The sequence below is a fragment of the Platalea leucorodia genome (assembly GCF_965183815.1).
Source record: "Platalea leucorodia genome assembly, chromosome: 4".
NCBI classification, from domain to species: Eukaryota; Metazoa; Chordata; class Aves; order Pelecaniformes; family Threskiornithidae; genus Platalea; species Platalea leucorodia.
Genome location: NC_138826.1, coordinates 58,962,580 through 58,979,696, shown reverse-complemented (window position 1 = coordinate 58,979,696; position 17,117 = coordinate 58,962,580). Strand labels below are relative to the sequence as shown.

General features: G+C 46.1%; 1 protein-coding gene across 1 annotated transcript in view; it reads left to right on the top strand.

Moving 5' to 3' along the window:
• Positions 1-17,117, top strand: part of CECR2 (CECR2 histone acetyl-lysine reader) — a gene marked incomplete at its 5' end in the record, with an annotated part of 98,429 nt that overhangs the window by 35,583 nt on the left and 45,729 nt on the right. Inside the window, one exon of the mRNA XM_082308453.1 lies at positions 15,439-15,533. Within this exon, the coding sequence (XP_082164579.1) occupies positions 15,439-15,533 (95 nt within the window). The remainder of the gene's footprint in view (positions 1-15,438; positions 15,534-17,117) is intronic.

Below are 17,117 nucleotides of genomic sequence, written 5' to 3'. Positions count from 1 at the left end.
CCTAGAGTTGTAACATCCCCATTACAGATTATTAAATTACCCTGATTCCCTCCCTCTCCGCTAAAAGTATGGAGTCCCTTACTTTTTCAGCAAAAAGGGGTTGTTATGGGCTCCAAGCATTTGAAAAATTGAGCATTGTGTTCAGGTACTTCCATATGGACTTGGGACCTTGGTCTGAGCTAGGGGTATACATCATTCTGTGGATGCAGTGAGGCAGGATCAGTGTCCTTCTTCCCCTGTCCTCCACAACCACAGAGTTTAGCTGCAGCGCGGTTTTGAAGGCCGGCAGCATTTCAGGCCCCCTGGTTGTGCAGGTGCTGGGGAGGACTCTGTACTTAAGGTTGCATCATTACATTTACATGTAGAGATGTGATTCACAGAAAAGTCTGAGTCTCTTCCTCTGATGTACAGCTCCACACCCATGTAATAGTGGATTGGAATAAATCTGTTAGCTGAGCATTAAGTTTGATTAAACTAAATTAGAAATGGATTAATGCGGCAATGGTCAGAGGTCTGTTCCAAAAGTTGTTAAGCTCGGTTTTAGTGCTCTGCATTTGGCTTCCTGTGTGATCTTGGGCAAGTCACTTAGCTTATCTGTGAGAAGCCCACATGGTTGTTGTGAGGTTAAATGCCACAAAGATGCATGAAGTCCTCTTGTGTATATGTTACTGGGCTTATACAGAGGTGGAAGATAAAGTTAACAAAAGCGGTCCCTCTTTGTCAGCCCTTTCTGTGTCCCAAATGATCTCCATGGTTGGAAAAACGCCACTCTTAAAAGTTCCCATATAACCAAATCTTACAAATATTACTTGCATAGGCTGTACCTGAATAAAGGATGTTGCACTTCAATGATTAGCTGTTGAATCTAATGTTTGTGATTATATTGGCAGTGTGATCGGCTTCTGTAAGGAGCGTGGCTCAGAGCCATTCTGATGTTAAAAAAGGGGCAGAAACAATCAGTAAACCCCCGCTGCCAGGCGAAGGAAGGATGAGGGCTGGGGCAGACAAAAGCTTAATCTTTCTTTCTCTCTCTGTTTTTCTAAAAGTTTGAGCTAATCGCTGATAACCAACACTAAAACATCTGAATCATAAATCTATTCAGCTACTGCGTGACTCCCAACAAACAGAGTACGGACTGTTTGTGCCTTCGCTGTTCCCTTCCCTGCTGAGCCATGCCTCGCATTCATCTCGCATGTAACCCCTGCTCGTAGTCTTTGCAGGTTTAAAACAAAATTCCCATAACGCTTTTTACATTTAAGTCGTGGGGGTACCCTTTCCACAGTAGCTCCCTTTTAAGATAGCTTCAGGCAGAAGATGAAATCATGGCAAGGAAGTCCAAAGACCAGGGATGCAGCCTACATGCTCATCCTTCTCCCCCCCTTGCCCCCCCAAAAGCCGGGACTCCTGCTTCCTGCTATTGTGAGAATTAATCCCTTAGTGCTCCTCACGGCTCTACCTTCTACATAGCCAAGAAGCAGAGAGTGACTGAAAGGTTGGATGTGTGTTCGAAAGAATGAATAGCAATGGATCAAACTGCCCTAGCTCTTCAACAAGTGCTGTTAGGAAAATATAATCATTTGCTTTTTATTTGAAAAATAATTATGATGCCTCAGTTTATACAAAAGTGTGTCTGGGCATTTTTGGATTTTTTTTCTTCCTTGTCAGATCAATGGACAGATGGAGTGGGGAGAAGCAAATTCCTAAATTTGCACCCCAGCTAGAAATCAATACAGAGGTAGTCCTGAATGCTGTTCCTTGATTGCTGGCTGTGGATGTGCTCCTGTGTTGACTGAGACTGCCCATAGTAAATGCATAGGTGGAATTTTTTCAACACCAGAATTTATTTCGGAGGAAAAGGAAGTGACATTACATAGTTGTGGATGGATAACTTTCTTCTGAGAAATTCTGGAATGAGTAAATTTTGTAGTGTGCAGAGTAGGATGTGATTTTTTTGTTTGTTTGTTTGCTTTTTCTTCTTCTGTTTCGACTGGGTGGAAGTGGCATGGAGGTTATTGAGTTAAAATGACTTCCCGAGATTTCTGCATGCTAGAAGGGAATGAGTTGGGAAACACTCTTTAGAGTTCCTCTTGCTAAAGCTTTATTGCTGAAGCTGAGTCACAGGAAAAGTTACCACCCATCAACACGATGGCATTGAGTCCTCTGGGAGTGACCAGGTCAGAGTCACCTGCGCTCATGGGCAAGTAGGTGTTTCAAACAGTAGCAGCATACAAATGCATCGATCAAAATATTGGGGTGTGCAGAAAACAGCTGTGGTCAGTCTTAAAAGATGTGAGTCTTTGAAATGTTGTAATGCATAACACAAGTAAAATGCTTGCCCTCTTTTAAGGAGATTTGGAAATCATGGGATTGTTTTATACTCAAATGTTTGATGGGCACTCTGTCATATATCAGTGTACAGTTCAGTTTTTGGAAAAAACAAAAGAACAAAACCCAAAGATATGTCACAGTACTTATTTGGAGCTGGTTTGTGAATGACTTAGACTCCCTCATTTTATTTAAAAGTTTGAAGGAGACTAATATATGGAAACTACAATATGAAGAGTATGTAACTATGACAGTTTGGGAGGAATGGCATGCACCTTCTGAGAGGAGACCCTTAGCCAGTATTGGTTTTCACAGTGGAGTTGTCTAGGATTAATTTATTCTTGGAAAGAAAGTAGTGACCCTTGTTACCAGCACTGAATGTTCTGTGTTATCTCGTGCTTTTGGTAGTTTGCTGTATTTTACCTTTGAAATGCTTGATTTTTTTTTTTTTTAATTGAGTTTATTTTGTTGTCTTTAAGTTGTTATTAACATTCTTGCAGTGAAATCAGATCCTGTAGAGGAAGGCTGCTCTTTGACAGTTGCCTAGCCAGCACAGCTTTCCCTAAACTAGAATTTTTCTTAGTTCTTCAGTTTTGCTCCTTTTGAGTGTCTCCTTTGGACAGAAATGCTGGACAGGATGAGACACTTCCTTCACTGCTGAAAAAAATGTAATTGGTAATGTTGTAATTCAGGATTCTTGCCCGTATGAAGTGCCTGGTGCAGGTGTCCTTGCTGCTATCTCTTTGGAGAGGTTTGAGCAAGCCTGTGTAGAAAAGGGCCTGCCATCCTCTTCTGCTTCAAGGGATCTGTGAATAGTTAAGCTGGTTCTCGTTGTCTTACAAATATTAAGCCTCATGGGAGATTTAGGTATTTGTCTCTATTTTGTGCATATTGAAAAAGAGCAGAGAATAGTCAAGTGGCTGGCCTGAAGTCACCCAGCCTGACAGAGCTGGGAATAGGTTTCCTGGCTCCCAGTACTGTACTTTAAACCACAAGATTAGTCTTTTTTGAAAAGGATAATCTGTATGTTCAAAGAAGGCTTTATAAAGCTCCCATTAACCCTGGTGCCGTACCTAGTGAGGAATCTAATTTATGTTCTGGCAAATGAAAGTGGTTTTGAAGACCTCAGTACTGCAGGTCACTGTCAGACCTTCAAGGTCCATTGCCACCAGTTTAATTTTTCTCCTGCTTGGATTCACCTCTGTCATTCCTGAGAAAGGAGGAGCAAAACTGTACTCCTGAGGAAAGATTTCCAGAAACATCCAGTTGCAGATAACTGAGAACAAGGTCCACGTGTGTTTTTTTGCTATGCTTAGTTAATGTACAGAATGGCTAATGTTCCCATTCCTTCCTTGAAAGAGATACCTTCTGGCTAAGCTTTTTTTTATTGCATTTTATCACTTAGTCAAGATCTGAAGATCTGAATTCCAGTAGCCGGTGACTGGAAACGTCCTTTCAAACTAAAATGTTGAACTTTAGAGTTTACCCCTGAGTCCTCGAGCTACCTTATCTGAATGGTAGAGGAAATTTTTTTCCAGTTTTCTTCTGTTATCAAGGTAGAACACAGCATCTGAATGTTAGAGAAGTAGCAGTACATTAACCTCAGCCTTGCTTTTACTCAAAGATTGCAAGTGTTTTACAGAGTTGGCTAAAGATTATCTAACTTGGGGGGGGGGGGGGGGTGGGGGGAGGAGAGAGAGACGGACAGAGATTTAGCTCTCATCACTGAATGCATGAAGTGAGAATAAAAGCCAGGGCTTTCCTGATCCCATGCTCTACTAATAACACTTTTACAAGCTGGTTATATAATTATCTGTTACCATATTTTTTTTTCCCCCACTTCAGGCAGATCAGTTATTTCATCCAACTGAAGCATTTTGTGTGGATCTTTGGGTAATCCAGTGCCATCACTTCTGCATTGAATTGCAGAAACAAAGCTGGCTATTCCAGTTTACAAGACGTAACAGACCTTCGTTTCATTTTTTAAAATGTAATGAAACAAGTCTGTTTTTTTCTTTTTTCCTTATTCTGGATGGGAGGAAGGAATTTAGGAAAAAAAAAAAGGTACTCCAAATAATGTTTGTAGAATAAGTGTTACAGCAATAGACCTGGTTTGCTCTGTGTCTGGGCAATAGTTTACTGCCCTTCTCTCAAGTTACGATGCTGTTTATAATATGTGTTTTAAGAGTGTAGTTAGCATTAACATTTATGAACATCATAACAGTAATAATTAACATTAATAATAATTTGCCATTTCTGGCAGATATAACTATTATTGCGTAAATAGCCAAGTGTTTGTAGCAATCTGCAAATTTATTGGCAATAAAGACGGCATTAAATTAAGCTAGAGAATTCCTGTATGGCGTGTGTGTTGAAGAAGATATTCATCCTGTGCTCTGGAAGGAGAGCTACAAGCACTCCATCACCTTTTTTATGGAGCAGCATTGCCAGATGTGGAGTAAAACACGGAGCGTCCGTCTCCTAAGCACACGAAGAGCTCTGTATCATTTCCCTTGGCAAACACACATGTGAGCTGAGCTCCTTCCAGACGCGGGCCGAGGCGGTGGTTCACGGCCACCTCTGGCCGAGGGGCCGTAGTCAGGACAGTCGCACTGGTGACACTTGTGCGAACGTTGAGCTGCTCACAGTATGTCGCAAGAAGCAGCTCCTGAGATTTTACGCTTTACCCAACAGTCTAAAAACCCTGGGACTGCCAGCTTTTTGCTTTGTTTTTCTGAGCAGACCCTTCTCCCTTCTGCCTTTCCCCAGCTGCAGGGAGGGGACGGGAATTCCCACGGGGCTCCCGGCTCGTCTCTCGGCTGCTCCCAGCCCCGAGAGCAGCCACCTCCGTCACCAGGCAACCCTGTTGGGTCCTGTTTGGGTTTTTACTAGCATCCTGTGGAAGATGACGGCTCAGTGCAGCAGGGCAGGCCTGCATGTTCAGCAGGACAGCCAAGGAAGCATGGGATTCCCGTTGAAGCCGGGAGGTCGGCCGGGGAAGGCGTGCTAGATAGCCATCGCTGGGGGCAGAGGCTCTGGCCCCTGACCAGGCTTTAAAAGCTCTGGGGGGCTTTTCCACATATCCAATGAAATACAGATTTTTTTGGACAGGGCTGAAGGTGGAGTGTGAGTACTGGAAGAGGTAATTTCTCGTATTTACTTCAACATTGGATCCTGCGGTGACGTGCGTTATGAAGCCAGAGCTGTGTAAGGAACTGTGACTCGCATTACGGTATTCGACAGGCGTGAAACGCCATTTCATATGACAAGCCTATCCCTTAGCGCATATATCTTTCATTAGGGTGGTAGCATCTGTGTTTTTTATAATAATAAAAAAATTGTATAAAAGCCGTTAATTTTTGTATTGAAGTATGCCTGGACTGTGTAAGCTTGGAAAAAGCTCAGAGAGTCTGATAGATAAGCAAGGTGGTGCTTTTGGCTATCCAGAGTAGTGCAAACAGTTATCTGAGAGTACGAAAGAGACCTATTAGTTATGGTTCCACAAACTGTTATGCCATGGAATAGATGTGTGTTTTTAAAACTTATTCTTAGGCTTGAGACTAAGGTTGTTGCAAACAGGCAGTTCATGCATCTGAGTGGCTGGCTGGCTGGCTGCTTCATCAGGATTGATACCGGTAGGCAGCTATTTTGTACTCTTGCAAATTCTTCTTTGTTAAATTAATAGAAAAAATGCTAGAACTTGGATTTCAGCACGGCACTGTGGTAGAATTCACCCGCCATTCATCTCGGCCACGCGCAGTGGTAGAAACCCATGGGGTACCTGTGTGTGGCTGCAGGCTCTCTTGGCGGCTTTCCTTTTGTCTGACCCGGAGCGAGGAGGAAGAGTTTTTAATGCCGATAGCACTTTAAGGCCGATCTCCCCACTGAGCCGCCAGCCAGGGTTTGTTTGTGGTGGGTACGCTGTGGGCTGCACTCCGCGCAGCGTCCAAAGGGGAAGCAGAAGAATGGCTGGCTGTGGAGATCAGATTAAAGGGAAAAAGCAAGGCTTTACAGCCTCTTTTTATCTTAATGTATTTTACTGTTTCATCCTGCTTTTTCAGGCAAGGGCGAGCAGGGACCTTTCTTCCCCCATTCAAAAGCAAGGTCATTGTTTTTTCTTTGAGGGGCAGAAGGGTTGTAAGGGAATCACCTGAGCCCATAAGGGTTGATCTGGGCTTTCTGTTTATTTCGATGCCCATGGAGATAGTTTTTTCGTGGCTTGCTTATCAACTGGCAGCTAATAACATCCTGGAGGCGGGGAGTGATGTAAATGCCGGAGCACCACTCATTGCTGTTACAGGAGAATTTGCATGGTACGAGTGCAAACCAGCTGCACAGCTTGCACGCCATGTTGCATCAGCAGTACACGATGGCAGGGAGTAAATCCCCCAGGAGTTTTGGCCAGCGCGTGAACTAGGAAAGTGGACGTTAGCTTAGATGGGCCAGTCTGCATACACTGAGAGCGGTGAAAATCCCCTTTAAAAAATTATTTTCCCAGTAAGTCTGGAAATCTTTGCAGAAACTTTAGCCAAGCAATCCATTCCAGATTTTGGCGCTCATCCTTTCCCTTCCCTGTGCTCATGCTGAGCAGATGAGCGCAATGGCCAGACCTAAAATGAAGAGCATCTACAGTCTGATCTCATCCCCCCTTGCTGCCTTTGGCTGGAGAGGAGGAGGAGCTTTGAAATCGGATTATTACTTCGAGCCTCTTGGCTTTGGAGCTACAGACTGTTCCCCACGTTGCCAATGGGCTTAAAAGCTTAGCAGAACTCCCACTAGGTACCCAGGAAGCCTCTTACCGCAGGAGATGGTGACACGGCAGGATCAGCTGTGCTTTATTTATCGTGCAGCCGAATCGTCTGGGGAAGGACCATAGCTAACTCGGTGATGTTGTTTCCAGAAACAACTTCAAGAACAGGTAGAGCCGTGCTGATGCTGTTCCCCACCAACGTGATGATTGTGCTCACCCAAGGCGCTATGTAAAAACAGTTGCTAAAATTTTTAGTCTTTAGCTGCTGGTAGTACTTGGCCTGTAAATGGGAATGCTAAATACAGCATTTGTGGAGAGAGGGAGTTGGGGGTTGTTTTAGTTTGGTTTTACCAGCAAGGTACTACTGGCGTGGGACTGTAAGAGCTGAACAATATATAATCTATGTGGTATTATGGGTTAACTTCAGAATGGTCCCACTCTCTAGCTGTCTGCTCACCACTTTTCTCAGCCTGTCTTCCCAGCAAAAAAACCCAGAAGCCTAAACCAGCACAATCTACAAGTAATTCAACGACCCAAATACATCTAATACTCCATACTAGCACAGCTACTGGGAGAGAACCTTTCTGGGTGATAATAAATGATATCTTTCTGAGGGTGAGGAAAACAGGATGCAATTCAAGCAGACTGTGTTTCCTCTCATACTGTTGTGTTTGGAGGTTATTTTCAGCTAGAGGAGTTGAACTTGTGGCTTGGGCAATAATGGTCAGCCACTTTGTGGGGGTGTTTCGGTTTGGGGTTTTTTTAAGGGCACGACCCCAGTACTTTTCCCATGAAGGCATGGACCCCTGATTAGAAATTTAAGCAGACTGATGTTAAGCTTGCTTTTCTTAATTGCCCTTTGCAGGCCTCTTGGAAGTCTTCCACGGGGTCTGCAAGAGGTCTGCAAACCACAGGCTGGAGACCACCAGTTCTGAGCCTGAAATTTCTGTCTCTCCCATGTAAAACCAGCTCAGTGCCCAGTGCAATGCTTGCCCCTCAGCCAGCATAACTGGCTTATGGTAAATGGTATAGATTATCTGTTCTGAAGGAAGAGAGGATTATTCTGAAAGGGAGAAATGATCCTTTGGAGGGAAAATATCACAGTCTCCAAATGCTTTGGCTGCTAATAGAACTGCTGAAAAAGAAAGACGATGGCAGTGGCATCAAGTGTCAAGCCTTATGGCTTTTCTCTTAGCCTCGCCACTGAGTGAAGCGTGCCCCTGGTGAGGATGCTGGGGCTTGTGTTAGTTTCTCCATCTGTAAAATTGCTCCACATATGGGTGTGTGCCTCCCCTTCCTTCACAGGTGCTGCAAAGCTTTACTGAATGTTCTTTAAATGCTTTGATGCTCTAGGATGAAAGCTGCTCTAGAGGCATAAAGTACTAATGTCTAACTATTAAACAGAAACTAATTGCTTGTTACTTCAGAGCTTCAGATGTACCCTGTCCATCTGAAAAGGCACTTTGCAGGGGGAAGAAATGGAACGAGCAGCAGTTTTACAGCTTTTAAGCGCTGACAATGCATAAAATTCATAACAAATGTAGTTCTTGTTCCAAAATCGCTTGCACTGCAGTCAGTATGAGCTAGGAGGAGAGGAAAGCTTTATTAGCACCGGTACGCTGCTATGGGGCATGAGGGAGACTGGATTGATCAGTCTGAAATCTCTTTTCAGTACAGTTTAGCCACCAAGCGTGAGCTGCTCATATTTGTTTGTATTACACAGCGGTGAAAAATTCCAGTTGGAGAGCAAGCCGCGGCACGCTGTGCAAACAGGGGAGGGTCCCTGTCCCAAAGGAGAGATCAGGCAGCAGGTTAACATGGGTGGAGAACAAGAAGCCACAACCGTTCTGGCCAGTGGGATAGGTGGTAGATAGATAGCATGGTGGTCTCAGATTTTTAAGCATCCTGATAGAGAGGCTAAAGGAGGACAAAACTGGAGTATGCCTATAAACCAAGCCTAGAAAATTCTAGCCTGACCAAAAATGTCCATCGACATTGGAAAGAGTTTGCATTTTCAAACCTACTTGGGCTGAACCAAGCAGAATTCAATGTCTGTGCATCCCCTTTCGTAGCTGAAGGGAGATGCTGGAGGAGAGGACAGCTGAGGTTACCCGTCACGCTGCCGGCACTTGGGGGGAGCACGTGGGATTTGTTCTTTGCAAACAGCCGTAATGTGGAGGCAATACGACAAATTCTCCCTGGCTTTCTGTTTATAACCATCTCCCTCATACAAAGCTGTCATCTCACACCTCTGCTTAGCCTCAGAGTAACATTATGCCCCTATTTACAATGCGCTTGAAATAGCCTTCAAAGTCTGCTCACAGAAAGTCGAGGGAGGTAGAGATCTCAGAAGGCACTGACAGACATTAAGGGGGTACCTGAAGAAATGAGAAAAGAGACGACCTTTGCTGTTCCTGCTTTTTCCCCCTCCCCAAATGATAGTCTGCTTCTGACAGGGTAGCTTTTCTCCGTCTTCATGTATTTACTTTTCAGCCCTTGCCCTTGCACACACCAGTCTGGCAGCTCAGGTAAGAGCTGGGACTGCTGTGGTTCAGAACCACACTGTCACTAAACCTCTTCGCCTCGCGCCCCCAGAGCTACTCTAGAAGTCCAGCTTGGCTCCCCCTGAACTCGTGGTCCCCAGGGGGTGAGGTGAAGCTGATGATGTTTCCTCGAGGAGAGCTGCTGACTTGGTCCCTGCTGTCAGGAGCGCAGGGAGGGCGTTCAGCATCTGCTCTCCCTGCAATGCAAAGGCAGAGCGGAGAAGACGGGGTCCTTTTGGCTCAGGAAGCTGTAAAGCCCTGGAGCATCTTACAGAGAGAGGGTGCAGGCTCCTGCAGGACTGTGGGGAAGCTGGGAGAGATGCATCCAATGGTAGATTTAGGTAATGGGTGATGTCTCCAACTAGCCACTAAAATTAAGATAACATGCCTGCAAGACTTGATCAGGATCTGAAACTATAACTTCTTTCTGACTTTCTGGCAGCCATCTAAACCCACCGCTGTCTGTGCTTCTAGGGTGTTGTGGCCCTTGGAATACTCCTAATTCTCTGCAATGCCTTCCCAGCTTGTCATGCCAAGTCAGACAGTCTCCAGAGGTTTCATATTTTGAAAACTATTTCCATAGGACGGCAGCAATCGCAAGCTGAGAGAGCGTGGCACTGGGCTGCAGAAGCCACTCTGGCTGCTGGAAGGGCCATGGTTTTTGTAGGCGTGCTGAGTACGTCCTAGGGGCTGAGCGCACCGACAGACCAACAAGCTGAGACTGGGGTTTGGCAGAGCAACCAATATATATTACATATATACATATACATATACATTATATATATACATATACATTATATATATACATATAACCAATATATGTGATATAGCTGGATCCTGTCACCTCAGCTTTGGGACCGCATCCCGCTTTTCATTGCGTTGGCCTTCTGCTGCTGCTTTGGGTGAATTGGCTGGGTGTGCTCTGTGGCTCCAAGGAGGGTGCTGCACTTTCCCCTCTGGGACATGTTGGGGCAAGCTCTGGTCCCTCACTGAGTCCCTGCATCCTCCTCGCAGCCAGGGGACAGCTGGGTCTTCAGTGGGGAGGTCAGCAGGAGCTCCTAGCTGGAGAGGTGAAGCACACACACTGGCTTCAGGCAACACAGGGGTAAATGATGCTTGTTGGAAGCATTTCAGACCTGCAGTTGACTTCCCATCTTCCTGCCCAATCCTGGTAACTGTACTCTTTTGCATGAATTCGCCTAACTCTTGCTCAGGTATCTGTTGTCATTAATTATCTGCGAGGGGAAAAGAACATCTTGATTCGGTGACAGCGCTGAAATTTCAGCGCATGGGTTGGGGCTGGCTCAGCACAGCCCGCTGGTAGCTTTCTGTGATCTCCTAAAGCCTCTGCAAAAGCCTGTTGAGTCACTTGGGAGCATTGCAATGGAAAGCTGATAACAGCAGTGGTATGGAAATAGAGCTGAGGGGATTGGGGTTTTTAAACTGATGGCTAACTTGGACAAGGCTTAGCTGTGCTTAAACTGGTTATGTCCATCAGATTCGGTTATAGATGATTCAGCTCCAGCACAGAGGAGGCCTTTGAACTGCAGTCCTGTACCTCAGCTCCCAGCCTGCTCACGCCAGGCTCTCACACATGCTGGGCTTCCCTGCAGCTTTGGAGGAGCCTGTCTTCTGAAACAACGGCCCCAAACTTTGCGATGCCACCCTCTGAGCAGACAGCTCGCTAGGAGCTGGAGTCTGACCGGCTGCTTTCCGTAGTGCAAAAAGCCAGCACATGCAGCAGCCCCGCCGTCCCCTCTGCACTGGTGTTCGTGATTGGTGTCACTGCTGTCACATTTGTGGACTCGTTCCTTTACTTTTACCTGGGAAGTCAACCATCTTTCCTCTTAGAAGTCCGGGCAGATACCACAAATGAGCATACTTCAGGCAGCGTGGTGTTTGGGTCACACGTGCAGAGGCCACAGCACTTGCGTGCTGTCAAGAGCAGACCGAAGTAGCAATTGCGACAAAACACAGGTAATAGCAGGGTTTAATACGTGTTCACAGCAGCTCTGGGGGAGCAGCGTTCCTTTTGGACTCAAACCTTGGCCAGCAGCACGCCGGAGGGGTTAACCGTACCTGCCAGAGCGCCTGGCGTGGGGCAGGCAGGCGTGGGGCAGGCAGGCGTGGGGCAGGCAGGCGTGGGGCAGGCAGGCGTGGGGCAGGCAGGCGTGGGGCAGCCGGTTCTTCCCAGCCCACCCCTGCCAGCTATTTTCCCAGGGAGCGGGGAGGGACGGGTTGGTGCCCTCTCGCCCACCCCGGCTAACCCTGCTTCGGGCCAGCGCTCCTCCCGGGCGAGGTGGTCACCCTTGCTCCAGCGGCAGCCTCTTCCCGACAGCCCTTGCCTGACTCAGGGGGGATTTAGTCCGGGGCTGGGGGGAGGGAGAGACGTTAAACAGGCTTTTCCCTAATGAGGTGTGACGCCAGCTGGAGAGGGGGAGAATCCTGCTTTTCTCCTGTCTGTTGCTCTCCCCAGCTAGAGGAGGAGGAGATGTGTGTCCCCCTTCCTCTGCTGATTTGCTGCCTCTTCTGTTTCCTTTCTGTGCCGTCCCCAAAGCGTTTTGGCAAGGTTCAGATTTCTGTGCTCACAGCTCAGTGCTCAAAGAGAAAAGGGGAAAAACAAAAGGGTTGGAGGCGTGGGGGGGATGGTGGCGGGGAGGAAGCCCAGCCACTCGCCGCTGGCCCTGGCCAGGCCAGAGGAGCGCAGGGACGGGCGCCCCGGGCAGGGTTTGCCCTCAGGACCAGGGGGATTTTGGTGGTCTCTTTCTCCTGGGAGTCCCTCGGGTCCCTTCGGCCACCTCTGCTCAGATGCGCCACTCAAGCACCCTGCTGCTTTGCCGGCCGTCTGTTGTTGGAGGCCTGGAAAAACAAGGTTTATTCCTCCTCCTGCAAAATCTGGGCTGAAGAATTAGGTGGGGGGGGGATCCTAACTCCTCGTTCATGGTCCCGAGATGTTAAGATTTGCATCGCATCCTCTTGGTCCCCGGTGTTCCCACAGCACTCTGGGCGTGTGGGGAAAGTCCAGGATTTAGGTGTTTGGGGACAGAAAGCTGGAGAATCCAGTGGGATAGAAAATTGTGACATTCAGTTCAACAGGGCCAATGGACCTATCCCTGAGAAATTAAAGCACCTTGCACTGCTCTTGCCCTGTCAAAGCAGTAACAGAAAAAAAGTAGACAAAAACTTTACAGGACAATGTCAGTATCTTTTTTCCAAGACAAATAATCACGGTAATACTCGGACTGTGCCTTTACCATAACCTGCTGGCACCGGGTATGACTGTCGATAGGGACAAAAGGACCAGAGTGGGCTACAGGCAGCACGGGTGGCATTGGGGAGCGCGGTGCAAGCACCTTTCTACAGAGGCGCTAACAGCCTCGTGCCTGCTAATGATAGACCTTCGTTAGCCCCATGCTATGGGTGCGCTCATTAATCCTGACTTGTGCCAGAGCCCCTTAACCCAGAGTGGCACCGGGCCTCTGCACCCAGCCCCGTGTGGGTCTGCGTGCCCAGTGCCTGCAGTAAACGGCTGCAAGATCGGTCTGCAGCCAAGTCGGGTTCCCAAATCTGCTCGGCACTGGCCATGAAGGCAGGGACGAGGAGCACCCGTCTGAGAGAGATGGGGCAGCATGAAGTGGGGGGAACTCCCCCACCAGGTGTTTTGGGGAAGACCAGCAGGTCCCTGCCCAGGAGACGGCACCTTGCCCAGTGCCCGAGGAATGTCCCTCAGCTCCAGGGTGACCCGCCGGCTCCGAAAACATAAAGGTCACTCCTGGGCCTGGAAAACAATGGCTGGAGATAGGGGCTATCTGAGCTGGTTGTGGCCACTGCTTAAGGAGTGTTAGTCAAACAGCAGGCTGAAAAGGCTCACGGGAAGCAATTTAAATATTCCTTCATACAAAAGGCTGTCGCATCCTAGCAGAGGCAGGCTGCTGACTGACAGCTTTAGTGCACGAGTATATGTGGATAAGGGAGAGGCTGAATGGGGGGGATATCCTGGAGACTTACTTCCCCCTCCCCCTTTATTCTGGGTCCTAACATGTCATTTTTCACAAGCTAAAGTTTACCGTGGTAACATACCTGGGATGTTTTAGCACATCACATCTTTTTTCTTTTCCGTGTCAGGTATGTTTTGTTAGAGGTCAGATGTCCACTAAAGTAATTTACCAATAAAATAAGTCAACACGTCCAAAATACTAGCCGCTTACCCAGTGAATTCACTCAGTAATTGCTATTTACATAGCGTGATTACTATTTATACAACAATAATATCACTCTCTCCAAGGGATGGCAAGCAGCAACTGCAGTTTTTGTATTAACTTGTCATTAAGCAGGGTAGTCGTCTAGAGGCCAGAACAGAGATTCCTGGGACTTTTCCTAGCTCTGTGGCAGGGACGCTGTGTCAGGCTTTGGCTGCCCGCCGCCCTTTCCTTGCCTCGAGTTTCCACGTATAATAGATGCGTTTAATACATTCTTCACGGGGCACGTGTCAGGCTTCCGCTCGTGAAGCACTTTGGGTATCGCGCAAGAGGTAAATAAGAGCAGTGTTGATAATGAAAATATGCCATTAATACATTTCCAATAAAAAACTACAAGCGGCATTTAATCTGCAATCTGTTATCAATAATTTTATTACCACAGTTACTGTGGTCTAATAAAAAAGCACTTTCTCTTCTTTATTGGGTAAGTGCCAAAACGTTTATCCTTTATTCTCTGGCCATTAACCTTTATTCTGTAGCCATTAGCTTAGCCATTTGTGTAACAGTCTGTTGAGTAACATTCAAGTAGGAATTTGTATTCAATCCATTATTTACTCTGAACCAAAAATGAATAGCTTCTTATGCCTATGTTATTTATCCATATTAAATCTTGTTAACTGCTGTATGCTACTGATGATAACTCTTATAGGAAGTGGATTTTTCTTACTGTGAATGATTTTCTGGCATATAAATAAAACTAGTTAACCTAGTAATATTTTGAACACAAAGCTTGAAATTTCTAGCCGAAAAACAGATATTTCTCACAACACGTGTGAAATTCGTAGTAACTACATTTCAGAAGTTTATCCTTTTTGTGGATCGGTTCCTGATTCGCACCTTTACATGAACTCCATCGTGCTGAAATAAGCCATGATACTCTCCACCCCTCCACCAAGGGCTGAGGTTTTGGGTCATGAGGTCTGACATCCCTCCATCCTTTCTTTCTCTCTTATTGGAGGAGAAAAAACAAACAAACAAACAAAAAGCAAAAAAACCAACCAAACAAACAAACAAAACAAAGAGAAATAAGTTAAATAATCAGAATGCTTGCTTTTCTTTGAGGCATTTGCTTGGCGGCTTTCAGCCATTTCTGGCTATCCATCTGAAACTGCTGCTTCTCTGTGTAAGTGGCTTTTAGGGCCACGCTTTCTGAGCACATCTTTTAAATGAACTCACCAGCCTTAGTGAGTGGAAAGCAAAGCAGGAGAGTGAAACTGTTGATTCCTGCCCATCAGCTGGACGTGGGAGAAATCATGGGTTTCTTATTAGACTCTAGTATCTCAACCTCACTGAACCCTATTTTTCTGTTTCCATTAGTCTTCTGGCTGGAGAGTGACATTCAGTAAAAGCCTTTCAAGGTCTTCCCATGAACTCTTGCAATGAAGAGGTAGTAGTAGCAGTGTTTTTAATGATGGGGAAGGTCGGCATACCCAGTGTATGCTCTGCTGCTGTACACGCACTTGAGGCTGCTCGGGTCTTTTTTGGTCCTTATCAGCCAGCAGTAAATTTTAAGGAATTAGTTTGATGGTTGGAATTTTTTTCTCTCCTTTCTGTTCATTAGGAACTGGAAGCTGCTCTTCACAGGGATGATGTGGAGTTTATCAGCGACCTGATCGCCTGCCTTCTTCAAGGTTGCTATCAGCGCAGAGACATCACGTGAGTAACCTCGCTCTACGGCTTAAACGCTTTGCAAGGGGAGCTAATTAACACGGTCGTGGGGATGTTTCACAGCTTTAAAGTGATGACATGGCAGTGATCGGCAGCCACCAGCAATCAGGCCAGATGCTTCACCGAGTGGAAGGGAATTCCAGCTCTTCTCGGGTTGAGTCGTAGGTTTTTAATTTTACAGACCCATTGTTAAGCAAACTTCTTTGTTCGGATCCTACGCAAATCTGTTTGGTGCTCTGCTGTAGCACTAGCGCACACAGTGAACATTCACATCTGCTGTTACGCTCTGCGCTCTGTTTGGTCAAATTAGTGATATCACAGTAAGTCTTTAAATCATCACATATGTTTTCAACATTTTATATGTATTGCGTAGAATAAAACTTGCTGCTTTGCAGCCACCTCACTTGCATGGAAGATTCCTTTGCTTTACAGAGGGACAATTGTAATTGTTTTCTTGGAAATAAGAGGAGTATTGGAATCAGTTCAGTTGCAGGATGTTGGAAAGTGATTTGACATGTTCTCGTGATGTTTTGACATCCAGAGACACTTTGTTAGTGTCCACCAAAGTAGCCTCCCAAAATGAGACATCTGTAGAACATCATTCTTTAGACGATCACCACTCACGCAGGGAAATGTGCTTCCAGTGATAATGAAGGCTTGTTGCAGTGTGTTTTATTTGTTGTTCTGTGAATCATGTTAATAGCGAAGCATAATTGTGGAGACAAAGACAGCTTGGCAACAGTTGCAGTTGCTTAGAAGAGGTGTTAAGCAATCCTGCTCCCTAAGATTCCCCTGTTGTGAGGCTTAGGCTGGCGCATAAGCATAACCATAGGTGCTTGCATTGAGAGCTCTATTTCTAATTAACGGATTATGTTCAACAAAATGTATATAGTTTATTTTTTTGTATATATCTGCCACTTAAGTAAGTTCTCTTGCATTGCTGGGTTGACATTCAGCATAAGTGGGTATTGGGACCTGAACCAGGCAGCTGCACTGCATTTACTGTCTCTGAATGAAATTGATCTGATGAGAAGCTTGATTGTAAAGGGACTGCAATCGTGTGTACCTCCCTCATCAAAATAACCACAGAGCAATATAATCTTGCTTATAAACATGCACCAGAAAGTAGTGGTTTAAATGTTTTGCCCACCTTAATCAGCTCAGCCTTGTAGAAGCAGTGGAAGATTTGTCTTTGATAAATTTGATAAATTCAACAATCTGAGGATCTTCTCAACTCTCCAGACCTAGAAGTGTCCACTTAGCAGTTGCATCATCTAATTGCCTCCCCTTTCTCAATGTTTTAACTAACAAAAGTCAGGGATGACTCATGGGTGAGTTGTTAAGCACTGGCAAGTTGTCTCTCTGTCTGTCTGGGGAAGGTTACACATGTACACATGTGTATAGACTCGTGCAGTTACTTGACTCACCTGGCAGCTCAACAACGTGTAGTTATTCCATATTGCGTGTAGGTCCCACTTTGTGCCTGTGTAAATACAGCCTTGGTTAACTCTGAGATGCAAAAGCTGCACGGAGGTAACATCATTGCAGAAGGAAGAGCTGGTAACCCAACCG